This window comes from Limanda limanda, chromosome 20 (assembly GCF_963576545.1).
Source record: "Limanda limanda chromosome 20, fLimLim1.1, whole genome shotgun sequence".
NCBI lineage: Eukaryota > Metazoa > Chordata > Actinopteri > Pleuronectiformes > Pleuronectidae > Limanda > Limanda limanda.
In genome coordinates this window covers 21,877,641-21,904,553 of record NC_083655.1, presented here as the reverse complement: position 1 = coordinate 21,904,553, position 26,913 = coordinate 21,877,641, and the positions used below count along the sequence as shown (strand labels likewise).

Sequence of the window (26,913 nt, the reverse complement as noted above, 5' to 3'; positions counted from 1 at the left end):
GTTCCAAAGCGACCAACTAATCGGTCGCTGTGTCAGAAACATGGCGGCCTTCAGTAGATATGTAACAGCAAAGAATTCCTCAATAGCAGGTGGCGTTTTGCTGGTTTTATACCTGCTGAAACGCAGACGACGGACGCACAGACAGGACGGGTAAGTTATTAACACTAACGTCCACATTGAAGCGCAGAAAACCAGGATATCGGGATGCTAGTTAGCTGCTTCTCCCTCGTCGTTCAAGCAGGTGACATCGACCTCCTGTCACTCTCATTTCCCTGACCGAAGAACCACATTTACCGTGACCATGTTAATGCCTGTCACTAATTACTAAATCGACACCATTAAATGGTGGATTTGTGTAGCTTGCGCCAACTCGTTAACGACTTGATATGTTCAGTCGTGTCTCCGAGTGGAGTTAACCATTGGCTTCTTTATAACTAATCTCTCTGACATTATTACTCTGTAACGCGTTTGGCTTGGACAGAATAGTTTCCATTTTTAAATGGTTAACTGAATTGTATCCGTCTTACCAGCAAAGTCTCCTCGACCATTCCGAATTGCTATAAGCGGTTATGCTTAGAAGATTGATTATAAGAGGAGAAATAAAATTGTTTAAGTGTATTAGTATATCAGATTAACGTTTTAAAGGTTAATTTGAGCAGGAAGACAACCTTAAAATGGATCCTTTCTTCGACCCTAACAACTGTTATCTAGAAAAACTGTTTGTAACTTGTTCTTTAAAGGGGTGTTTACTGTGTCCATAACACTTTTCCTAAGGGCCTTTTATTTATACTGTTGTAAGCCCCAGGTGTCCAAACATTTTTTTTTCCATGCAAGCATCTCTGTTTATTTTGATTGTTACTCACCAAAAGACACTGTTTATCCTTGATTCCAAACCTGTTGGGTTAACTGTCTTGCATTATGTTCGCTGTGAATGTGTCTGTAAAGTAGTTTGGTTATTATTTACCAATTTATCAGTTGGCAGATACAAATCTGTCGATATAGGCCTTTACAGACATACCTGTATACGTTTTCAGCGTTTGTTTGTCAATATAAAAACTTTTAGTTTACAGAAAAAACAATGTGCATTTATGTTTACATTTTATGTACAAAGACATTTCTATATTATTTTCAAGTACTGTATATTGACTTATTTTGTGTTTTAACTATAGTAATTTATAGTAAAGTTTATGGTTTAACTGTAAAATATCTAGCATCTATTACATTTCTTTGTTATAAGGGTCCTATTAGTCCCTAATATCGGTATTGGCATTTGCCGAATATCCATACCAGTCTGACTCCTAACAACAGTATTATAATGCTGATTTGCGACATTGCCCCAAACACTCTAATACAACTAGAAATATAAAAGCTTTATATACTGCATTTTGAATTGTTTTGTTATCACTAATTGATGAGTCAAAAAATTTAATAAAGTTCGAAATCAAATAATCACATAGCAGTTGCTGGTAAATGGTTTGTATTTATATATCGTTGATATTTTTTTGTATTGAACAAATGGCACCTTACCAGTGAAGTTTTGTTTTAGAAGTGATGTGCTAACCCTGCTGATTAAAAGTATATTTTGCTTACTTACTTAATTTTAAATCAGCTTCATAATCAGTCTGATTTGCTCTTTCTTTGCAGTAGAAAAGGAGGCTCTGATCTTGTCTTGAACACTGAGGTACTTAAGTCTTATTTTCAAATTTGAGTGTCTGAAGCCTTTAAAGTTTGTTTTAAACATTTTTATTAATGGCTGTAGTAGAATCACAGAGAACCATTGTTGTATCTCTTTTTACAGAAAGATGGCAGAAAAGATCGAGCAGGAGTGGACAAGGATTTCTTCCTCAGAATCTTCCAGATTGTACGGATCCTGGTGCCTCGATTATTCTGCATGGAGGTATGACAAAGAATTGCTGATAAACTTGTATATTCTTTACCATGTTTGTATTTACAGTAGTACACCAATGTTACAAGCTTTGTAACACCATCAGTACAGGAAAGTTAGACAGACTGGGGAAATCTCATGGTTAATCAGGGTCGAGTAGTACTTGATTTTTAATGAGGGAACTAAATTGGATTAACTTTAATTTAATTATTTGTGGTAATACCAGACACACAAATACACCTAGACAGAGTTAATTATGGATTTTGAATTAAAAGTTCTATTTAGAATGGACGAGTGTCTGTGACACAAAGAATATCACCACAGCTATATTATTTGTAACAAGTTAGATTACAGGAATAAAACAGACCAACAGGTCGACACAGTGTTTCCATAACATCAGAATGATGAAAGTTTGATCGCAGTGACCATGACATGATTATTGGTGTCAGATGGGCTGGTATGAGCTTTCTGAAACTGCTGATCTCATAACATTTTCACACAAAACAGTCTCAAGAGTTATTTAAGATCGTATGAAAAACAAAAAATCATCTAGTGAGCAGCACGTCTTTGGAAGGAAACATCTTGTTGATGATGGTCTCCAACAGTATAAACCAAGGCAGGTTCAACTCCTGTCAGCAGAGAACACAAATCTGAAGCTGCAGTGTACACAGAAACAATTTACTGGTGTGGGGAATGTTTTCTTGACAGACTTAGGACCTTAATGACAATAACCCGTCGAATGCCACTGTCTATTGAGTATTATTGCTGTCAATCATCATCCTTTTTTGGCCATGTCACAAAATACAAGTCGTCTCAAACTGATTCAATGAACATGAAAAGTGAGTCACCTCCCAAGTCAAAAAATTTCCATCCAGTTGAACACCTTTGGGATGTGATGGAACAGAATATTTGAGACATTATTCAATATGACATGACAGAGAGAGGAGCCCTTTGACACAGATACCTTAGCTCCATAATTAAAGGTCACAGTCACATGGCTCTTGGTTTTTCATTCCGCCTTATCCGATCAGCCCAGCAGATAGAAGCAGAGTCAAGGGCAGTATGATAAAGGACTTTATGATAGGCAATGTTTTACAGGCTCTCCTAACTATTCTCTCCACCACAGACTGGATACCTAATGCTTATCGCTGCCATGTTAGTGACCAGGACCTACTGTGACGTATGGATGATCCAGAACGGCACCATGATTGAAAGGTCAGATTCTATGTGGATTGTTATTTAAAGTTTAAAATAGCTCTTTCTAAATAGTCATCTTAATATTATCGTGTTATTATGTAGCAGCCATGACAACTCTCTCAGTCTTATGTTCACAGATTGGAAAACTAAATATGATATTGTGCAGTCAGTAATTATAAGGACAATGACACTTTTTGCTCTTGTTTTATTGTTTCAATATTCCAATACTGTAGGTATGAAAAATGCTTTCATTGTCCCAGGAGCCTCACTTTAAACAGCACATCTAATACCATTGGTCATGTTGCACCAGGCCAATAAAAAACAAAAGCTGCTACTTCAAATTTACCCTGCAACATCCAAAGGGCCTTTGTTGTTATCGTGATTCGAGGAAGGTAAATTCATAAAATATCTAGTCCTACCTTTTGTAACACTAAACAGTTGCAGTATATCGTTCAATGAAGGCCATCTGCCTCCACAGGTTGGGTAGAGAGAGAGAGAGAGAGTCCAGTCTGGAGGTAACTAATGCTTGCGCTAGTTTCTCACCATCCTGACTAGACAGGATTTGTTTCTGATTTTAATAATGGATACTGTATTTATAATTTAATAAAGGAAATAAAGGTTGTTATTAAGTCTGATTTGTCAGTTGAAAATTCTCAATAAGTAGAAATGTATTTCCAGAAGCATCCAAAATTAATACTGTAAATGGTCTGTATTTATATAGTGCCTTTCCAGCCTTGATGGCCACTCAAAATGCGTTACAGTACAGTTTTGCATTCATAGTGCATCCTACTATAATGCATCAGTCATATACTGCTTGCACGATTTGGGGTTCAGAATCTTGCCCAAGGACACTTAGGCAGGCAATATGAAGGAAACTGGGATCAAATTGCCAACCCCCTGATTAGTCGAGAATCTGCTCTCCCTCCTAAACCACAGCAACTCATTTGTCCAATTCATTGGCCATGGTTATGATACACATTTAAACAGGTATTTCTGTATTCCACCAATCAGTTTTTACAGTTACATTATAATTTGCTTTCTGCTTCTGCCAGTTTTAGGTCAGTCATTGTATCAAGCTGTTAATGTTCTCTTGAGTATTAATAAAAATGCTCAGGCTGTCCTATAATGTATTGTTATTTAATTCCTTGCAGGATCTGATGACTTTATTTTGATTCTCCACAGCGGTATAATAAGCAGAGACATCAGATTATTTAAGAAGCACTTTTGTTCCTACATATCAGTCATACCAGGGGTAACTGTCACATGTTCTCATAGAGGTGGAAAGACAAGTTTATAACCACTAACTCTAACTGCTTTGTAAGTTGTGTTGGTCTTTTTTGTTTTCTACACTTCCTTCAGCCATAACACTGAAGTGTGGGTTTAGCTGGTCGTGAAATTAATACTGTTAGTATTAACTGGAAAGAATTTAAAAATGTAATTCCATTTAAGTTTTGTGTTCATGTGTCATCATGTAATAAAAAAAAACTGAGATCAGTGCAAAAATTAAAATGATTAGGTATAGTGATTTAGGGAAAAAACATTGTGTCCACTACAAAGGCTTTCCTGAGAGTAAAAATATATGGTCTTGTAACTTCTTTCAGTTTAAAAGTCAAATTCACAGGTCATTGCCTATTTAATTCATCAACTTAAAGTCATGAATCAATACTGCTGACCCTCAATCAATTTACCATCTGAAAATGTAGAATACAGTTGTAACAACTTAACAGTGTATTCAAGTATATTCCCATAACAGGTTAAAGTAAATAAAACAACTAAAGTTACAGTTAAAAAGGGACACTTTTATTAACTGATAATCCCGCAAGCTATTCTTGAGGTTACAATTACTGATTATGTTTAGCGGTTTCTGTGAATTTTGATTGTAAACATGATATCGAAATAAACTTTTTAAAGCATTAAAGGGGTGCTGTATAAAAACACTACAAAAGAACTTGACAAAACATTGACAGATTTTTACCAAATTTAGTTGGGAAGCAACTTGGGAGGGTATGAATAAATCTTGTGTTTTTTTGCTGATAGTTTAATGACCTACTTGGTGATGTTTGCTCATCTTTGTGCATGTTGTGGTTTGCAGTGCAATTATCGGTCGCTCAACAAAAGATTTCAAGATTTTCTTGTTCAGCTTCATGAAATTCATGCCACTTGTAAGTCATTTTTTAAACTTTTTCTTTTAGACACGCTTTGAAGTATGATATTCATTCCTACATTTATATTATTGCTATTTTTATTATTATTGTGTAACATTTGTAGTTCAATGTGAAGTGGTTTCTTCTGTAGTAAATCTTAGTATATACATCAACATACAGTCTAGTTTCATTTTTGAAAATGTATCATTAGATTCTTTACACAGCTGGCTGCTGTAGCTTTTAGCAACGATTACTTAAACAGGAAGAATTTGTTGGAGGTCATTCCCTGGCCGATTGATCCCCATTTTCCTATCAACTGTTTATTGCAGCAGGCTGGTATGATATTGAGTCAAAATAAAGTATGCTGGGATCTATGGCATAAAATAATAAGCAATATCAAACTTTGATACACATAATACTTGTTAGCAGGATACATTTATTGTTGATTTGTTGGCAAATAGAAAAACGTGGATTACTTCTTAGAATTTCTGATTCTTTAAGATTTGAGTTTGCATTGCTCTTATTAAACAATACTTAATATTCTGCTAGTGCATGATATCCTCATTCTCTATCCTATCCCTCTTATTGGAAACAAACATTATTATATGGACTGTAAAACCCTGCAACTTGTTTTGTAATTGTCATTGTGGATCATTCCAGATTGCCTTGGTGAACAACTTCTTGAAGTTAGGCCTATATGAGTTGAAGCTGAGGTTTCGTGAGAGGCTAACAGAGAACTTGTATGACCAGTATCTGCAGTAAGTACTACAGTATATGCTGTACCATCGTAATCCTATTATTTGATAATAACTGTGATAGGCATATAACATAAACATTTAACATACATACATGTAACATATAACACTAAACAAACACGACATAAAAACTGAAACTTTGGCTCAATTGTTAGATTGGACCAGAACTCAACAGCTTATTGTGAGATGCATTTATTAGCAAATTTAAATTTGATGGAACAAAATAACCTTATCTGTTTGTGGGAAAGATCGAGTGGTTATTCTAAGAAAGAAAGATGAAACTGAAATTGTTAAATTGACCACATGGAGATCCTGTGGTTCTCTGACTTTTCACTCACCTGTAGAACTGCATGTGTGTTTCCAAGTGTTCACCTGTGTTATTCCTCTTCAGAGGTTTCACCTTCTACAAAATGGGAAATCTGGACAACCGGATAGCCAATGCAGACCAGCTATTGACACAAGATGTGGAGAAGTTCTGCAACAGTGTGGTGGACCTTTATTCCAACCTAAGCAAGGTACCAGACTGTCTGAACTAGTGTTGCACGGTAGCCTGGGTGCCAGACGAACTTAGCCCCGCCCACAACATTTGAGTTCGGGAAGTTCGGTCTGGCATTGCTCCGTTGGGGAGAAACTATGATCGAACCGAAGCGGTTCAGACCAATCAAATTGTCAGGGCGGGCTTTATACGATGATGGACAGATGATCTACAGTGACGTAATCAATCACGTCACCAAAGAGCGCTTGGGTTGACTTTGTTTTCCACAAACATGCCTGCCGCTGGAGAGCTGAGATGTGTAGATGCTGCTATTGAGTCTGTTATAGGAGACATCAACAGCGCATTCATTTTGTTTCAAATATGTTTATTGGGAAACCAATCACATAACAGAGAAATTAACAGTCGACAGTTATGTTTCCTTTGTTTTTTACAGAAGGTGAAAAAAGTAATCCCTGACAAAAAAGACTAATGACAAAAAAGAATAGTAAGTAAACAAGCAATGCCCTGCATCAACAAAACAGATGAAACAAAAAGGACAGGACAAAAAAGAAAAGAAAAAAGACAACAGTGTGTACCCTTCTCGAAATTAGGGAGGTGTGTTCTGACATAATTCCTAATCTGAAGATATCTGAAAAACTTATTCCTCGGTAAATTAAACCTTTCTTGGAGTTGCAGGAAAGAGGCAAAAGTCCCCTCTATGTATAGGTTCAGCGCATTCATTTTGAAAGAGGAACAGAGGAACACGATCAAGGCATTTGTAGATCGAAAAGATGTTTTTGCCGTCCTTCCTACGGGATTCGGAAAAAGTTTAATTTATCAGTTGGCCCTGATGCTGCAATAAAAAGAGAGTGGGCGGGGGGGGCGCGGCGCTACGCTCCTCAGCACATATGAGACAAAAAAGACACATGTTGGGACGCTGTTGCAGTTAATGTTGGAGCAACATGTAAGTGTATGCTTGAAAAAAATTATTAACTGCCGTTTTTACTCCTCGCTGGCCTCCTGCAGAGCCCTGACAGCGGAGCTCTGGAAGCGCAGCTTGTGGATCAGCAGCTCCGTAGATTTCTGGTAGCGACGGATCTCTCTCAGAGCTTCGCTACCAGCCGGTAACGGTACCGGGTCGGTAGCGGTGGGGCTTCTTAACGCCGGCGGCGGCCGGGGCTCTCACGAGCAGCCCTGGTCTCCAGCTGCTTCCTGGGGGCTTTGCCTCCGGTGAATTTACGAGCGGCATTTGCAGCATTTCTATTGATTTATTTAAGTGAATAAACTCGTGAAACAGACAACTGACAACAACTATGCGTCGCTTGACATACGTCACATACTACGTTGCTCTGATTGGTTGTAGGTCTATCCAATTGAGCGAAGAGGCATTTTGTTTCTTGGTTCGGTTGAAACACGCCCCATAATCACAGCCCAATGGAGCAGTATCAGACTCATATTCTGACTAGAATTATGAGTATGACAACGTCAGGCTAGTTGCACGGTGTACCGGTACTAGAAAGGTACCGTGGTAACCTAATGTTAAAAACGATACGGTTTTGCATATTTTTAGTACCGGTACTTCATTAAAATAGCACGCAATCAGAGCGCACTCACTGTTCCGCTCCCTCTCACGCTGCCTGCACGCATTGACTGCAAGGGGCGGGGCTACCCAGCTCTCACACATGCAACAGGAGGCAGACCTCACTCACAGCGAGTGATCTCAGGGGAGACATGGCCGAGCCGACCGTCCTCGGCTTGTTGAAGGTGATTCTCTCTCAAACTGTGTGGCGCGACCGGTGCGGGGACATAACAGGTTGGGCGCGTGACCGGGAGGGGGAAATGTGAAGCGGAACTAATGTTGTATAGCAGAGCTAATGTTTTGACATCCACATCTCTTTAACGGCGGAGCAGTAAAACAAGTTGTGTTTCTCCGGAGCCAGGGGTCGCAACCCGCGGCTCCTCAGCCCCTCTGCAGTGGCTCCCTGTGCAGTGATCATATGTTGAACGTAACGTGAGGGAAAGCCACGTTCATTTGTCCAATCAGTATCGTATCAGAGCAGCATGAAAAAAACAGGAGGGTGTGTGATTGCGCGCCCGCGCCCACACAGTGCAGATACACACACACAGGCCCCGGGGCCCCGCCCCCACTCACTCGCTCAGGTGTCATGTTTTTCATTGTTTTTCAATAAAAGGGAGAAATTGCCCTTTAATTATGTGTCCATCCTTAATGTACCCAACCCAAATAGCTTTAGGTTTTTTTCACCTCACAACACACATCTGTAAAATTATGTAACTCATACTTATGTATGATTTTCCTCAGTTGGTGTTTAACCACATAACTATGTAGTCATATAGTCAGATACAGACAATAGGCCTACATAGCCCTGTATAATAAATTCTATGATGTCACCGTGTAGATTTCATTAATATCTTGCTGTAGGCTAATACTAATATGAATGCTATTTGTTAAGTGTTGAAAAAGCTGGGCAGGAACAAGCTGGTAAAAAAGGGAACCTTACAGATGTCTTATTTATTACTATCATAGATAAATATACCAGTATCGTATCGTATTTGTGGTATCGTATCGTATTTGTGGTATTGTATCTTTTTAGTGGTATCGTATCGAAAGTATCGGGTATCGTGATATTTTGGCAGGTATAGTATAAATTTTGGCAGGTATAGTGTAAAGTCATAATTTTGGTATCGTGACAACCCTAGTCTGAACTGTCTGCTGGGAAATATTCTACAATTTTCTAGGATGCACAGTACCTTAGCAGTGTACACTACAACCGTAGTATAGAGGCCAGCAGAGGTGCAGGGAGAGAATGGGCCAAGGAAAATGTGCCCCTACCCATTAGGTATTCACATGTTTTTTTAAATGTGCGAATTGCCTATATGCATTGTTAATCAATGACAAATCAAATTCAGACAGGTCCTGCAAGGTGTGTGTTTCTTTAAATTGAACTTTCGAAGTGTTACTATGTTTGGAAAAAGTGACATTACAAGCAGTATATACCAGGATGTTTCAACACGTCTATCATTTATTGTCTACTAGTGTTATTTACAAATATTTGTTTCTTTTGTCTGCAGCCTATTCTGGATATTGGTCTGTACATCTTCAAGCTGACAAGTGCCATTGGTGCTCAGGTAAGTAGATTGCCTAAGGCAAACAGATTTTGTTATTCTCCTCTTCCTCTCAGTCCATGTAAATAAAAAAAATACACAAATCAAACCTTCTTAAATGACAACCTCACTGAGACATTAGGTCCAAACTTTTCATATGTTTGGTAACGGTCGTGTTCCTCCAGGTTGGTCTATGTCAGGGGTAGGCAACCTGTACTAACAAAAGTTTAGTTTTGGCCCCTCTTCCCCCAAATAAAATTTGTCTGAAGCCGCACAACATATTTGATAACAAAGATTATAAAGTTGCATATATAGATATACTATATATATATAAAAACTATATTTTTTTGCATTTATGAAATTATATAACAGCAATAAAGAAAACTGTTGACATTTTATTGCAAAGTTTACCTGTTAAAAGAAAGGAAAACACCAAACTCTTGTGAAGAGGAGAACAAAATACATGTGTAGGCCTACTTAAATCAAACACAGAAGTATGCTTTTTTCGCTCTACTCCAGCTTGATACTTTTCAGCAAATGCTTTGTTCTTGCTCTGGAAATGTCTTTCAACATAACATTTTTGTTGTTGCTAATTCCTCGCCACACACTAAGCATACAGGTAAACCTGCATCGTTGGCAATGAAAGCAAATTAATTTGTCCAAGCAGAATTAAACTCTGTATTTTCCTCCCAGACTTTTCTTTTTTGGGATTTATCCATGATTAGTTTACTGAGGCCGGGGGTCGGAAACTCTAGACTAGCCACCTGCAGGGAAGAGCGCCGGGCCATAGACGTAATAGGATGTGACGCATATTTTAGTTGACGAAATATTAAAACAAAAAGTGAGAGCAGGTCAGACTAGAGGCAGACACAGAAACTGAAGCTGGTACAAACCAACTGCAGCTTCTGCTCTGATCAAGAAGCTGCGGCTCTGATCTCTGAGCATCTGAGACCAGAGGAACTCGGTGGACTTTCCACTGAGCGGCTGCTTCATGTGAACAAGCTCTGATCTCACTGTGTCTCTCTGAGCAAGTGCGAGGGGCGGAGCCCCGGGGCCTGTGTGTGTGTGTGTGCTGTCTTGGAACACACCTCTCACACACTCGCCTGCTCCTGGTATTTCATACTTGCCTGATGCAATTTAATAAATTAACTTGACGTTCCCTTACGTTCACGTTCACCATATGAAAACTGATTTATTAAGTTCACGTTCGCGAAAAATATGCACAACACTGTATAGTGAGCCACGGAGAGGGGGTGTAGGGCTGCATGTGGCTCCAGAGCCGCGGGTTGCCGACCCCTGGTCTTAGTTAACAATAACAATAAACCACAGAATTTATCACAAGTTATAAGGACACGTACAGGACTGATTCTAGAGCTGCCGTTCCCAAACTTAAGAATGTCGCGGCCCAATTTGAAAACTGAAAAATGTGTATGGCCCACCCACACCTTAAATCACAACTCTATGATCCACACACAGGACTATAATTATCTATTACCAAACATATTATTCATTTTATAGCTAAAATAATTGTATATGAACGTAGGTATATGCAGTGCAAATCCAATAACATCCACATTTATGCATAACAATTTGCAAAGCAACCAATGTAAAAAAACATGAAGTGTAAATAGTGTATTTTTAAAAAAATATTCTTGCTCTTTGTATAACAGAGCAAAACAAGAATATCAGGGAGAAGAAAAACACATTTGAGGCGTAACCAAATATACTTAAGGAATTTAAGTTGCCCCGCGGCAACATCACGTAGCTGGCTCAGATGCTCTCCCGGCGTATTTTTAAAAGAGGCTCGGGGCTTGGATAAATATTGTCTATGTTTATTTTCTTAATCGCGGCGGCACACTTAACATGGTCCCAGGGACTTGTTAGCTAGCATCTCAGCACACAGCACATACACAGGCTTGGGGGTTGTCCTCTGTGGGCCAGCGTCAGGTATTCAGTGTTTCCCATTGGTTTACAGCTTTTGGGGGGGGGGGGGGGGGCAGACCCGGACACAAAAACTTAAAGGAATCCTGATGTTAATGTGATTCTTTTAATGATTTTGAACTGTACATTGGATTTCAGACCGGCGATGACAGGTTATTCTGTGATGCTCAGACGTCATGTGTTTGTCCAGTTTGTCCCTTCTGTAGGACTGGCAGGGAGACTCTATAAATGGCCGGGTCTGGTTTCCTCTCTCAACTGCCTGTTTATGCTGTCTGCATTTTCGACAGAACATTCCTAAAACCAGTGGTGTATAAAGTACTTGAAAGCCATACTTGAGTAAAAGTACAGATATCTTACTTGAAAGTGACTCTGGTTAAAGTAAAAGTCACCCGCCAGAAAATGACTTGAGTAAAAGTCTTAGAGTTGCTCATATTAAATGTACTTAAGTATCAAAAGTAAAAGCACAAGTACCAAAATTAAAAATGCGAAGTGTTTTTTATAGTAGGCCTATACAGACACCAAACAACCCAAAATTGTTCAGTTCAGGATTTATTTTAACTGACTGAAAAATTATAACAACACTATATATATAATGTATAATTTTACAAATTTTGAACCCGAGATGCTGAGGTTAAAATAGTATTGGACAAGTGCATCTGAACTTCTAGCGACAACAAAGAATCTGATTCTACTAATAGACCTTCCACTAATAGACCAAATGAACCTTTTGTGTCTATTAGCTGTATTTTGTAACTGCCTGGATGTTTACCTGCCTGTATACCTGCCCGCCAGCTTGTCCACGCATCTACATGTAAGCCTGTTTATTTATCATTAGACTATCTTCACTGAATGGGCCTGCGTTTGTGTTTGCATTTGTTTCCAGCAGGGTGACAATACACCTGTAGGGTATCTTGCCTGTAGGGACAACAAAGTGAAGACACAACCCTGCTTGAAGTTGTACACATTAGCCAGTTTGTACAAAACATATATAAAGACTGAACAGCTTCTAAGTTGTGTTGAGTCAGCACAAAGGGTGACTAAGGATTGGAATTGGCAATATATAGATATATAATATCTTTGCAAAAATTAGATTGGCATTATAGTGAGTGGAAAACTGATTACCCAGGGTTCCATTTGGCAAGGTCCATTAAAAAACCTGAATTGTGTGCGTGAATATGCAGTAGTCCATGACACAGTGTTTGTTTTTGGTTGTGTTGGCTGAAAGTTGTTTTTGCATTTGCTTATATAATTGGTTGTGTTGTTTGTTTTTCCATCTCGACTTGTTTTAAATCTGTTTGTTTTGTTTACGTGGACGTGTAAGACTAAGTAGACACGGCCAACCAATGATAGTCTATTTGCCAACAGTTTTTGTTTAAACCAACTACTTCCAATATTTTCTTTTAGAAAAGTTAACCACTTGCTGCTTCGAGCTATGTATTTATGTGCAGATGTTAACACGAAGCAGGAAAGGGAAAACGAATGTGAATCGAAAAAGGAATACCTTCAAAAAATTATGTAAAGTCACCTAAAAAAAGCCCTCAAAAAGCAAATTCATTTGCCTGAATAATAATCCTTACAATTTCAATAGGGCCTCACGTCTGTCAGTGCCTGTCAGTGCTCGGGCCCTAATAATAAAGACTGAACCGAGCTCCTGCAGGAGCCTGAAGGCGAGAGAGAGGTGCGCCGTGTGTAAATGTGCATGTTGCGCCAACCTCCGCTGCTCAAGTAACAAGCCAGTTTTGAGAATGTAAGAAGTGGAAGGTACAGATATTTGTGCTCAAATGTAGCGAGTAAAAGTAAAAAGTCGTCAGGAAAATAAATACTCAAGTAAAGTACAGATTTGTGAAAAATCTACTTAAGTACAGTAACAAAGTATTTCTACTTTGTTACTTCCCACCACTGCCTAAAACCAAAAAGAAAACTGAAATAATCTCCCTATTCATTCTCTACGAACTGTAATTTATCTATCTATCTATCTATCTGGCTATCTATTTATTTATGCATGCATGTATATATCTATGTATGTAATGTATGTATTTACTGACTTCCATAAGTAACCTGGATTGCCGGAATCCGGAAAAATTTTTGGATCCGGTACTTATGTACGTGTCTACACAAAGCCCTGTCACGAAAACACGGAAACGTTGGAGCGGAGTGGTTGAAATCGCTGTAAAAACGTTATGGAGCATGCGCTTAAAGTGAAAGAAGACTAAAGTCGAGATCCTACTAGCATTCTTCCCATAACTACTTCTCTACCACCTGAAATCACTGTTACCACAGCAATCAAACAGGACTAGTTAGAATAGAGCACTTCGCCATAACCCTCGTTTGTGTTAAGTTACCGTTTTGAAACTTCCGTCTATAATAAAAATCTTAAGATTAAACAGTGATAGAAGGAAGTGACGCAGCGGGGGTTAATAATGGTTCAGGCTGAGGTTGCGAGGCGCGTTCATGGTTAACTACAACAAGCGGAGAAAGCAGAATCGCGGGCTGTCCGGCGCTGAGAAATGTTAGTCCCGTGAGAACAGCCAGGCGCCTGCGCACTGGAGAATTGCGTGGTCCGGTGTAATGCTAAAGTTACCAAGATCAGTCTTGTACAACCAGGGGGAGTATTTCCCCTCTGACAGCCAAGCGGGGTCAGAACCTGTCATCCGGTGGGGGCGTGCAGGGCGTGCAACATGTGACTCTTTTCTGTACTCGGACCTGTAGCAGGAGAGCTCATCTGGCTGCCACGCGCAGGAGAGTGGGTAAATGGTAAATGGATTTGTATTTATATAGCGCTTTTCTAGTCTGATGAAGACCACTCAAAGCGCTTTACAGTACAGTTTCACATTCACCCATTCACACACACATTCATACAGTGCATCTACTTGCAGCACTTTGTTATTCTATGTGGGGCTATTGAGGGTTCAGCATCTTGCCCAAGGACACTTCGGCATGCAGATGGTTCAGACTGGGGATCGAACCGCCGACCTTCAGGTTGGAGGACGACCACTCTACCCCTCAGCCGTGTTACTATCATCCACCTGGGAGCGTTTAAAAAGCGAGGATATTTTTAACTGCTTCTCAGGTGGTTCATGCGACATGTTTTCAGATGAATGCTCTCTGTCCGCTGGTGGGAGGTTGCTCACCTGTGTGTGCCGAATGTGTCTGTGTGTGCGCGCATTTGGATGGAACTCCGCCGTGCGCGATACAGAGAGCAGAGGAGAACTCTAACCGCGCGACCATGTCGAGACAGAAATGCAAGCTATAGACCTGTTTTATAGGAAATGTAACCTTAAAATGATTTATGTAGACATCTGGCGCTATATTAAAAAATTAAATAAATAATTAATTTGACCTTCCAGGGGGGGCGGGAGGTGCCGTTGGGGGGCGCAGCGCCCCCCTAATAGAATGGTAGGGGAAACACTGGTACTCACTTGAGTCCTTTCTGCGAGTCCTCTTTTTAGTTTTGAATGATTCAGGTGGACTTTCTGATTCCCCTTCGTCATTAGCAGCTTTCCTCTGCTCCATCTTGCTCGACACAGCACACAACAAAGCTCTCCCTCACCTATGATTCCCCGCTAATGATGCGTTCAAGTGTTAATGTGAAGGTCAGCAAAAACAAGGACACCTGCTTTATAGGTCAGATAAAATAAAAACAACGTGGAATTTATATCTCATGTCTTTGTTTCATTAACTGTGATGATTATTATTTTTTTTTAATCAATCATAATTTTTTGTGGTAATCAACGCTTACTTACAAATCTGAAACTTTTCTATCTATTTAATTTCTAATGACCTATCACGGCCACCAGCAGTGGCTTCACGGCCCACCAGGGGGCCGTGGTCCACACTTTCTGAGCTCTAGAGCTTATGAGACACATGTTTAAACCTGTTTCACAACACGAGACGTGACACGCACATTCAGGACATCAGGGTCATAGTGAGCGGAACAATCCGGAGTCATGATCGGACATCATCGATTAATAACTGAATACTTGAATCAGTTTGTGTGTGCAGAGGGACAGAGACTAGCAGTCACTCACACACAATCTTCTCACATCCTATTGTCTGAATGTATGAAATTAATTGATTGTCTTTACCTTCCCTCACCTACGTAGGGCCCAACTGTCATGATGGCATACTTGTTGATCTCAGGTCTGTTCCTGACTAGACTGAGGAGGCCAATGGGCAAGATGACAGTCACAGAGCAGCGCTACGAGGGAGAGTACCGTTATGTAAACTCTCGCCTCATCACCAACAGGTAACAGTAAACATTACTCTGTAACAGCATTTTTTGAATACAATGTATTTATCTGTTCTTTTGTTTCTCTCCAGTGAGGAGATTGCCTTCTACAATGGGAACACGAGGGAAAAACAGACCATCCATGCCACGTTCAAGAAACTGGTTGGTAACATTTTGGCAGTGTTTCCCACAAAGACATAATGTGTTTATTTCATTTTATAGCACTTTTCAATACAATTAACAAAGTGCTTTACAACAAACAATAAAAATAAGACAAAAGAGATACAGATAATAAAAGCAGTAAAAATCAGAAGATAAAAGCTTCTTTTTTTTACAAAAATTTGAGATCAAACAGTTAACCGTTTGCAAGTCTTCTCTCTTCTGGCAGATTGTTCCAAAGTGTAGGGGCTCTCACAGAAAAGGCTCTGTGTCCTTTTTTTTTCAGCTTAGACTTCAGACTGTGTCTAGGCTCGGAGAACGATCAAAGGTCTGAAATACATGGAGGGGCCAGCCCATGTATGCTTTTGAAAATAAATCAATCATAAAATAAACAAGCAGCGAATACAAGGTTGCTGTAACAGTGGTGATATGGTACAATTGTATGGATTGTGTTGGAAGCCGAGCAGCAGCATTCTGGACTGGTCTACAGCATTCTGTAGACGGTGGGTTGATTTCTGAGTAAGACCAGTATAAAGGGAGTTACAGCAGTCAATGTGAGAAGAAAGTAGGGGAGTGAGTTTTTCCAGATCTGTATGTGAGATAAAAGACTTGGCTATGTTTCTGAAATAATAAAAAAAACAATTACACTACCCTTTAAGATGGGATTCGTAGTATAGGTTTTGGTCAGTTTTGTCCTGGTGTAATCCTCCACAATTATGCAGCAGTGTTAAACAACTGATGGTGAGCAATATTAACATTTTCAGGGGGTGTGAAGTTACTCTTCAAACTGCAGTAACATAATATTTAACATAACCATGGTCCAAGACTTATGAAAAAAAAACTCTGCATGAGAAACATTTAGTAAACGGTAGTTGTAAAAATGCAACAGCTACACTTGAATCTTTTATCTAAATAAAAAAAGTTGAAAAAAAATGTTCTCCACATTTTTGCTCTTCCAGGTTGACCACTTGCATAACTTCATCTTCTTTCGCTTCTCTATGGGATTTGTAGACAGCATGATTGCCAAGTGTAAGTATTTATATTTCATAGTTTAATCGACAACATTTAGGTCCTATAAATGAAATTAGAAACTCTCTTCCCTTTACAAAAAAATTGGATTTCTATTTTCATGAAACTTTAGATGGATTCCATGATTACAAATGTAAATTGGAAGTTTTCTTTAATTGTACATACTGTTTTTATATTAATCACCTTGATCACAAGAGCAAGTGAAATACATCCCATTCTCTGTCTATATGATGATGATTTCTATAGAATTTGAGCAAATTTGAACTGTTGAATGGTTATGCAAATTATATTTTTTTTTTTCATGTATCAACATCACGTTTCTCTGCAGACCTGGCCACTGTGGTGGGCTATTTGGTGGTTAGCCGGCCTTTCCTAAACCTGTCCCACCCCCGACACCTGCACAGCACACAGTCTGTGCTGCTGGAGGTTAGAGAAAAAAGCACACACACATTGGCCTTCTGGTCAAAATCCGATGTACATTACATTACATTCATTTCATTAAGCTGATGTTTCATTTAGATGTAGATTGTCTGCTTGTCACATGCCTATTGGTATCAAATTAATACGTGGAATTTAAAAATAGAAATGCATCTTTATGGCAAGCAGTACAGTGTATGCCCCTTTGGTTTTTAACGAGTCAAATTTTTACTGCACTAAAACGGAAATGGAAACGAATGGAAGCCTGGCATGTATGTTTATGCAGCATATACCTTTCAAGCCAGTCAGCACGCAGAGCTCCATAAGCACACAGCTTAAAGTAGTCTTAATAATAAGGGGCTTATAATAAAGATTTATTATTTCTTGTGACATCTTTAAATGACAATTGCTTTTGGAAAAAACAAAACACAAATTTTGGTTTGAAATATTTGAGGTTTTACTAATGTAAACTGGACCATTGTGACCTGCAGGACTACTACCAGAGTGGGAGAATGCTCCTCAGATTGTCCCAGGCCCTGGGCAGGATTGTACTGGCTGGCCGAGAGATGACCCGCCTCTCAGGGTGGGTATTAGAGAATTTTGAATTTTTTTATTTAAATGAATGGGCTCATAGAAAAAGTTGACACAGAAAGAAGATAGTGCAAGAAAACATTGCGGAAGACATAGGAAAAAAAGGTAGACAGCGAAAATGGTTATTAATCAAGACAGGGCATGTGCCATCCTGGAGGAGCTGGACTACCTGTGCAACCTGATTGGGCTGTGGGCACAATCTCATGCTACCAGTAATGACAAGAACACTAGCCGAACACAAACCTAGAGAATAATCAGTCAGAAAGGACAAAGAGAGAGCAATTGTCTATGGCCACCACATGCAAAACCATTTCCTTTTTGGGGTTGTCCTGCTTTTGCTCCTCCATTGCATCTTTTGTCACTTTCATTTGCACCAAAGCAGGTGAAATTGATTCACACTCTCTTGTGCTTCCTAAAGGGAAAGATTGATATCCTTTAAGTTTAACTGACTAAAGTGTTCCCTTAATTATTTTTAAAAGTTTACATGGCTGCACATACTTAGTGGTTAACCCTAACCCTAAATTGTTAATGAAACCAACATTTGCTTGGGGACACTTAGCCCTGTTCTTCTAGAGAGACTGTCAAATAGATAATTATTTGCAACACATCCTGTGCACTTTCCAAAATAAAAGCGCACTTGCGTGTCTGTTGAATGAATCTAACAAGGTTCTGCCCGTTATGCAGCTGCTGCAGCATTTTGGTCCAAGAAGAATTTCCCGATGGGGACAGTAAAGTATATTCGATTTGATTGGTTATCACAGGGCAAGAAGATGCACAGCTTCATCCCATAGTTTTGTGGCATTTAGTTGCATATATATACTTTTATTCGAGGAATACAGTCATACCTGAAACCTTAAGTAAAAGCTCCGCTGCAGGCACGCAGCAGACATGTTGCCTGTGTGAACAACATGTAAACAAGCCATTACAGGCTGCACATGCAGAGAGTATGGCGCGGGCGTGAGGCTGTGCACAGCAGTTCGTCTGTTCGAAACACCATGACCACTGAGCAGTGCATAGTTATATAGATCAAATGAAGCTTTGGAATTTTAACCAATGATTTTTTGCAATCAAGTTATTTGAGTTATTCAAGTAACAAATTCAGCCCAAGAATCATGATGAAGTTAACAGCAAACATCATGGTGAGCCGAAGCTAAGTTTAATATTCTGTGTTATAAACTAAATGACAGGTACATCCACTAATTCATGGCCCATAATCTCATTTGTCAATTCTGTTTTCCAATTGTAATATTTGAATTAATTACAATCAACTGTTAGCTTTCACTTTGTCAAGATGCACATCCCTGGCCACTGCCAAGGCATTACATGTGTGGTCAGATGAATGTATTGAGCCCTGTACCTGTCAAATGAACAACATAATCAACATAGAAAATAGGTTTGGTAACAGATGCTTTGTGACTATTCTTGAATGATGACCCTTTCTTGCTTCTGACTTTATTTTTGTTTTCTTTTTTAAATGTGAGTAAATCTGATCTCCCTGCAGAGCGGCTGATATTATCTTGTGTGTTTGGCGTGAATGAAATATCATATCATCCCTTGCAAATCAGACAGAACTCAAAACTGTTTTGACAAATTCAAATTTGTCTTTTTCATGTGTTTGTTCCTACAGATTCACGTCTCGTATTACAGAACTCATGAAAGTCCTGAAAGAACTGAATGCTGGCAAATATGAGCGCACCATGGTTTCCCAGCAAGACAAGGGTACAAGTAACTCCTAATCACATAGAAATATGTCAGATAAATTAGTTTTCATCACATATAAATGGAGCTTTGCTGCCAAACAGCTTTACCGATTTTTCTTCCATTCCCCTCAGAAACGGACACTACAGAGAAAGTCCTACTGGTGCCAGGAAGTGGTCAAATTATTCACAGAGATAACACCATTAAGTAAGTCTATTATTTGTATTTTTAATATATCAGCATTTTTCCGTTCTTTTAATGAACTCATATTTTGTTTTTTGCAGGTTTGACCACACCCCTCTAGCAACACCCAATGGAGACATCCTCATAAAGGACCTCACATTTGAGGTACAGCTCTCATCTTTGATATTCATGTCAGTGCCAGAAAGGACAACTGGGATTCACTGAATAATAATAAGAATGAAGGACTTAGCTTGAACTTTAGTTAAGCTTCTCAAACATATACCATGATTTTACTAATATGAGTACAAGTTTCTCTGTAACGTTGTATTCAAACCTTTCGTTGTTTCTCTGGGGTCTGAAGGTGAGCTCAGGCACCAATGTCCTGGTTTGTGGACCAAATGGCTGTGGAAAGAGTTCTCTGTTCAGAGTACTTGGAGAGGTGAGAAACCTTCCAGTTATTAATGACTGGAAAGTACAACATAATCATTTTGTCAGTATAGCACATGTGGTGTACTTATGTGTTTATTTCTCTACACGTCTTTTTAAGTTGTGGCCTCTGTTTGGCGGACAACTGACAAAACCTGAACGAGGAAAGCTGTTCTATGTTCCACAGGTAAATAGTCTTTTCCACCATTAACAGCTAAAAAAAACCTCCCTCAGTGCCAGCTATGTACCAGCTTTAGGTTTTGGTAACAATTTGGTTTATGTTTGGGAAATTCAGTTTGACAAAGAATAATGTGTTGGATGCAAACTGATCCTGGATTCATGAAGCAAAGACCGATAATTGAAGATAAATAGTACCTTTAATTGTGTAAATCTTTTGTGATGAGCTAGTACCAGCCAATTATTTCAGCCAACCGAGAAATATATAATCAATAAGAAAATGTAATCAAATATTTCTGCCATATATACAAGTTTCACTGTAAACTTGTAATACAGTTCTCATAACACATGTGAACTGTGAACACATACTAACACATACTAAATTTTCAAAGGAGTAATTAATGCAACCCTCTAATCATACATTTCACTTGGTTGACTGTTGTTTTTCCAGAGACCCTACATGACTCTGGGTTCTCTGAGGGATCAAGTAATTTACCCTGACACCTATGAAGAACAGAAGAGAAAAGGCATCTCTGATCAGGTGGACACAACACACTCCCACACAATTAAAACTTTCACCTCCATCACTGTGTGTGTCTCTAAGTTCTTACAATTTACTCTGTCTGTATGTGTCTAGGTGCTGAAGGAGTACCTGGACAATGTTCAGCTGGGACATATACTGGGCAGGGAGGGCAGCTGGGACTCAGTCCAGGACTGGATGGATGTTCTCAGTGGAGGAGAAAAGCAGAGGATGGCTGTAAGGACTCACTCACTCCCTGTCAACAGGCAGTACTGGAAACATAACATGAAACTAGGGATGCACCGAGCCGCTTTTTTCACCTCCGATACCGATATCTGAGGTTTAGTATCGGCCGATACCGATCCGATACTTATTAAACAGTCGGATTCCCCTGGTCCGCACCAGTTCTGAGTCACCTGCTAGGCGCCAGCCGAGGCGCACCGCCGGAGGGCCCCCCCCGCGCGACCGGAGGGGGGGCCCCCCCCCGCGCGACCGGAGGGGGGGCCCCCCCCCGCGCGACCGGAGGGGGGGCCCCCGGACCGGAGGGTTCCCCCAGCGGGCGACGTAGCTGAGGTGATCCCCGAGAAGGGCCCGACACGCGTCCAGAGTCGTCGCCGGTGCGGAAGGCGGGCCGTTGGAGGGGACCGGGTACGGCGGTCGGCAGCGGCGGCGACTCTGGACGCGTGTCGGGCCCTTGTCGGGGATCACCTCAGCTACGTCGCCCGCTGGGGGCCCCTCCGGCGGACACCACCCCGCGGTTCCAAGAAAATGAGAAAAAGCCCCCGCACCAGCGACGCCGTGAGGCGCCACCGGACCCCCCCCAGTGTGCTGTTAAACTCATAAGTGACACGGGGGAGCTGATCCTTTCGCTCGCTGCATTTTGTAAACACGGCGTGTTGCTTGCGTATGACGTCACTCACAGCGCACAGCATAGAATTACACTGAATAGATCCGCCGATATGGATCGGCCCATTGTCACCGATACCCGATCTAGAAATTTCTTCAATATCGGTACCGATACAAATATCGGATCGGTGCATCCCTACATGAAACATGGTGTTGGTGGGGCGATTAACACAGCTCATACTCACATACAGCTAAAGTGGGGTTTTAGATCGAGATTTAGTTAACCCCCCTCAAGAGTCAAAAGAAGATCATTGGGTCTCCACATTAATATGTCCCTTGAGATAATGCATTTTAGGTTTTGGCACTTTACAAATGAAACTCAATTAAATTGTAACAATAGGCTGTTCGATCCATCAGTACAGACAAATACTGGACTTATTGATTTGCTAATGATTCCGATGTGAGCAGATGATGAATGTGTGGCTGTTTCTGTTCATTAATGTAGATGGCCAGACTGTTCTACCATAAACCCCAGTTTGCTATCCTGGATGAGTGCACCAGTGCAGTCAGTGTGGATGTTGAGGATTTCATCTACAGCCACTGCAGAACGGTAATCCTATGCAACTCATACACACAACTATAGCACATCTCTCACAAGCCATATTTATATATGCTCACTTGTGATAAACTCAAACACATTATTGCAGTAAGGGAGCAACAAGAAATAACTTTTCGCTTAGACCTAGTTTGACATAACTCTGCATAAAGTGTGTGGAAATATCAGTGACTGGTGGTGTGAAGACATTCACCCTCTCTAAAGGATAGTCTGTTCATAGGTTTTATGTCAGCTTAATTAATTATTTCTTAATAGTTGTTGCTGTTTTACATATTCCCTGACATTACATGAGGACTCGCTCTGTGTATATAATTGTTCATTGAAACCAGCGACAAACCAAACCTAAATTATTCTGGCAGCTACAGTTCACACAGCAAAACAAATACCAAAACATTGATAAATAAAATCCATCAGTAAATTGTGACATTTTGACAGAGAAAAAAACATTTCAAACAAAATCATGCAGAGACGGAATTAGGCAAAAACTTTGTGCTGGTCTTTGTTTTTGAAAATGAAAATCTCAAGCACTTTCAAGCAGTTTGATGATGCAGTGACTCACTTACTGTTGATGTGAGTAATTTTCAGCAACAGACTCAGACTCAGCAACAGTTATGTTATGTTTAATTCACAGGTGGGAATCAGCTTGTTCACGGTGTCTCACAGAAAGTCTTTGTGGAAGCATCATGAGGTAAGGACTTATTAACCATGCTCCTGAGCTGTCATATGAAATCATTATCCTCCTGCAGCAAAATTTTTCCCTCTCTGAGAAGATTTAGCTTCTAGTTAGCGATGCACGATGTAAACAATGTTTGGAGCTGATACTGATAACAGAAAATGTCCTGCTTCTCTTGGCCAATACTGATTTTTATATTTAAAAGGAACTTAAAATAATCAGATTGCCCTATGAAAACTGAAGCACACCAGTTCATAATACCTTTTTTCATGTTAAAGTCAAAACTCTAAGCATACTCACTGCACTTACGTCAGTGGTCCATGTATCTGTGGTTAGAACAAATCTGAAGAGTATCTATCTATATAAGTTTCTGGATTTTGTCGTAATAAGAATAACATTTCTAAATTGAATGATGTTTTATTAATAGGATCAGCACCAGATAATATTAATGATAATAATAGGCAAGGCTTGTAGCACTATAATTAAGGGGATGGTTCAGGACTCACCAAAGCTAACTCTAGCTATGAGCTTTATTATAGAGGAGCATTTTAAGTCTAACCTTAAATGTAGAGCTGGTGTCTGCCTCCTGAACCGTGAGTGGGAGCTGGTCCCTGGTAGGTGAGTCAAATTGAGGTTCAGTGTGAAATCAGTTCCGAGTCTACAGTCAGTTTAGGATTTAGTGGTATATATAAATTATGTCATTAATTCAACCTGTGGCAACACTTCCAAAGTAGCCTTATTTCATTGGAAAACAACGGACATGGCAACCCTGGAGTGTGTAGACAGAACCAGTGTGAAACACACACTCACACTCACACTCACACTCACACTCATTCTCACACTCACACACACTAACACTAAACAAGCTCTTCACCAGCAAAACATTAATTTAATTGTTGGAATAATAACAAATATATATTTTTTGCCCCATTCATCTTTATCGTCATCCAATAATGTTTTGGCCCAGATAATTATTGTGCATCCATACCTCTGGCATAACATGCAGTTAGTGTGATTTATTGTTTCTACTGCATATGATCATCTGATATTAGTTTACAACAATAAGTTACAACAAGGTTCTCTGTTAATATTGTTATTGAATAAAATGTTGAACACCCCTGTTTCCAACTTAGTGTGCCAGTTGAAATATCAGACTACATACATAATCAGTGGGGACAGAACAACACAGGATAATATTGTGTAAAGCTGTAGGCCTTATCATGACAGAAAATGACAAGCACTTTTTACTCTTCTGGTTCTCTTGAGAATATTCAGTTTGAGATAAAATATTAGATACTTCACTTAACTGACAAGTCTCAGTTTTAATAAGCTTTACTTAAATTTTGAAAAAAGTGTGTGTGACTTACAATGCCTTTTATAGTGTACTTATCGACTTTCTTCTTTTCTCTGTCATTAAGTATTATCTCCACATGGACGGGAGAGGAAACTACGAGTTCAAGCCTATCACAGAGGAAACCGTGGAATTTGGCTCATAACTTCTAATAAAACTAGTCCATCCATTCTTTGCACTCACGACAGAAGTTTAAACTAGAAAGCTGGCTAGCTCAAAGGAGAAAATACGTTTTTATCATTTGTAACTCAGCCTTGGTTTCTTTGTTTTAATTTAAAGCATCACTCTATCTAATCAGGAATTTGTCCAATGTGATTATATAACACCTGTAAATTATACTTAACATCTACGTTGTACTTTCATACACTTCAAATTATCGAAGGAAGATGAAAGTATACTTCACAGTTTTGGTCATCTCTGCATTTGCAGTCATATCTGGTAGTAATGCAGTACAATGGTAACGTACATTAGGGTAGTGTGGAAAGAACACACCACAGTGACTTTTGAGGCATCATTTTCCACTGTATCTACTTGAGTATCCTGCAAAGGATATTACTGATTTCTGTATACATTGGGATACTAACACGTGTGATGCTAATACCATGTATGTTCTCAATACAACTCTACCCAGTTATTAGCCAAAAAGCACTTGGAATAAGGAAGTTGTTATCCTGAATTAATTCACATTGGAATCACTCTCAAATCTCCAGAAACTGGCTGTAAAATTTCAAACAAAAAGTCTGTTAGATCATCAACCGACCATCTTCATCATTTGATCCAAATATGAACCACATTTATCTCTAGATAATGTAATGATCAAGCAGGAAGCATTCATATTAAGGGACTAAAAAAATCTTTAACCACTCCCACTCTCAGCTTCCGTAGCTACAGGACAAAGAGTTATAGAATATAATTTTTCTGAAGCAAGTGTAGACTAAGGCTTTGAAAGGCTGACTGTAGCATGGCGGCGAGCCTCTTGGGTAAACTCAGTCTCGTGGAAGGACAGCATTTTTGTCTGATTTGTGGAGCCACAAGTGTATCCTTAATGTGTGACCACCTACCTACATATCAGTGTCCTGGATGTCTGTCAGAAGCTACTGCAATATGTCTGTCCCTCAGGCATTCAGTATTGATGATTAGAACTTTCCAAATGTAACAGTACATTACTGCTGTTTGGGCACAGACTAGGGACACATCTGCTGCTAGTGCAGCACTCCTCTCCAGTCATTTTATTATTTTGAAAATTCCTGCTGTAATAAATGTTATGGGTGCTTGAAATGACACTTTAGTTGTCATCGAGGACCCTGACATGTAAAATGACAGTCCTCTATGCGATGTAGCTGCCAGGGTGCTGTGGACATGAGGATGGGTCCTACTACCCTCAAAATGACCTCAATGACCTATTTGAAGTCCCTGTAATTAGGGGCTCTTCGAAGAGGGTACATTTCTCATATTGTTCAAGGTCAACATGTGGCCATGTTAGAAGTGCTGACCATTTTGAAAAGAGAGTGATTATAGAAAAAGTGTTACTTCATTCAGTTTGTATGCCCTTACTCCACAGTAGAGGCAGGGCATTGTCTGTAGTCATCAAGAGGAAAAGGTTCTTAAATCATGTTTCTGTGAGAACCAATGGTTAATCATATGAGCAAAATGTTTTAAATAGAGGTCATTCTCATCAAAAGGGTAATGCACATTATTGTTATTCTTTTTATTATTGTAATCGCATTGCTATCTAATTGCATTTATATTAATTTCTGTTTCAATGTAAAAATAAATTTGGGGTGGGCAGGTGTAAATTAATTTGAACTTTGGAAAATTATAATAACTGATTTTACACACTGTAAACACTGTAGCTGGGAACTGGCAATAATGGTTTCTCTATGAACGTCGCTGTAACCTGAATATGCAGGAAAGACCCTTCCCCAACCTCTCAGTCATTACTCAGCCTGTTTCGCTTCTGCTACACTGACTGTGTTAAGAAAATATGAAGAAGGAGCCTTTGTTGTACCCATGGTTTTATATGGATAAACACGCATTTAAGATACTAAACAATAAAATGTAGGAATTTTCATAAAGTGGTCTGTTTTTCTTGTGTCAGTGGTTTGTTTTTGTTGGTGTGTGAGAAAGAAGGTAAGTGAGTCTCTGATCTACTGTCTGATTTATGTGCTTCTCTAATGGCATCCACTATCACACTCGTTCTTCTAACATAGGTGAGGTGTGTTCCCGGCAGAGATTTTTTTCTTTTAAGTTGGGAACTAACTGAATCAGGGTTGTTAATGAAGTTCTGCTATGTCAAAAGTCACTCACTGTATGACACTTAACAAGAGGTTGGCTATCATTTAATGGCTCTTCATCTCTAATTTGAAATAAGAAAGAACTTGTGTTTTTAGTATAACTATTATCCCAAAAAGCTGCTTTACAATAATGAACACCCCTGTTTCACACTTGTGTGTTTCAAGAGTCCAGACAGAAAAAGGCA

The 26,913-nt window shown here is 39.5% G+C and overlaps 1 protein-coding gene across 2 annotated transcripts; it reads left to right on the top strand.

Moving 5' to 3' along the window:
- Positions 1–26,509, top strand: abcd3a (ATP-binding cassette, sub-family D (ALD), member 3a). Of its 2 annotated transcripts, none has more exons than XM_061093556.1 (23): positions 1–150; positions 1,648–1,681; positions 1,799–1,897; positions 3,012–3,100; positions 5,175–5,244; positions 5,887–5,984; positions 6,373–6,496; positions 9,547–9,603; positions 15,624–15,766; positions 15,841–15,910; positions 16,867–16,936; positions 17,265–17,362; positions 17,845–17,936; positions 19,572–19,663; positions 19,777–19,849; positions 19,927–19,990; positions 20,187–20,264; positions 20,373–20,438; positions 20,880–20,969; positions 21,066–21,185; positions 22,300–22,404; positions 23,042–23,098; positions 24,502–26,509. In XM_061093556.1, the coding sequence occupies exons 1-23, from the start codon at positions 41–43 to the stop codon at positions 24,577–24,579; spliced, it is 1,977 nt and encodes a 658-aa protein (XP_060949539.1). In that variant the 5' UTR covers positions 1–40; the 3' UTR covers positions 24,580–26,509. The 2 variants fall into 2 exon arrangements, with proteins under 2 accessions (XP_060949539.1, XP_060949538.1); XM_061093555.1 differs by having other exon boundaries at positions 1,645–1,681.
- Positions 26,510–26,913: the final 404 nt, after the last annotated feature.

Coding starts and splice junctions, on each gene's coding strand:
- abcd3a (XM_061093555.1), top strand. CDS start 41: ATGGCGGCCTTCAGTAGATATGTAACAGCAAAGAATTCCTCAATAGCA. Junction 5,985..6,372: donor TTGTATGACCAGTATCTGCA/GTAAGTACTACA, acceptor ATTCCTCTTCAG/AGGTTTCACCTTCTACAAAA. Junction 9,604..15,623: donor CAAGTGCCATTGGTGCTCAG/GTAAGTAGATTG, acceptor TCACCTACGTAG/GGCCCAACTGTCATGATGGC.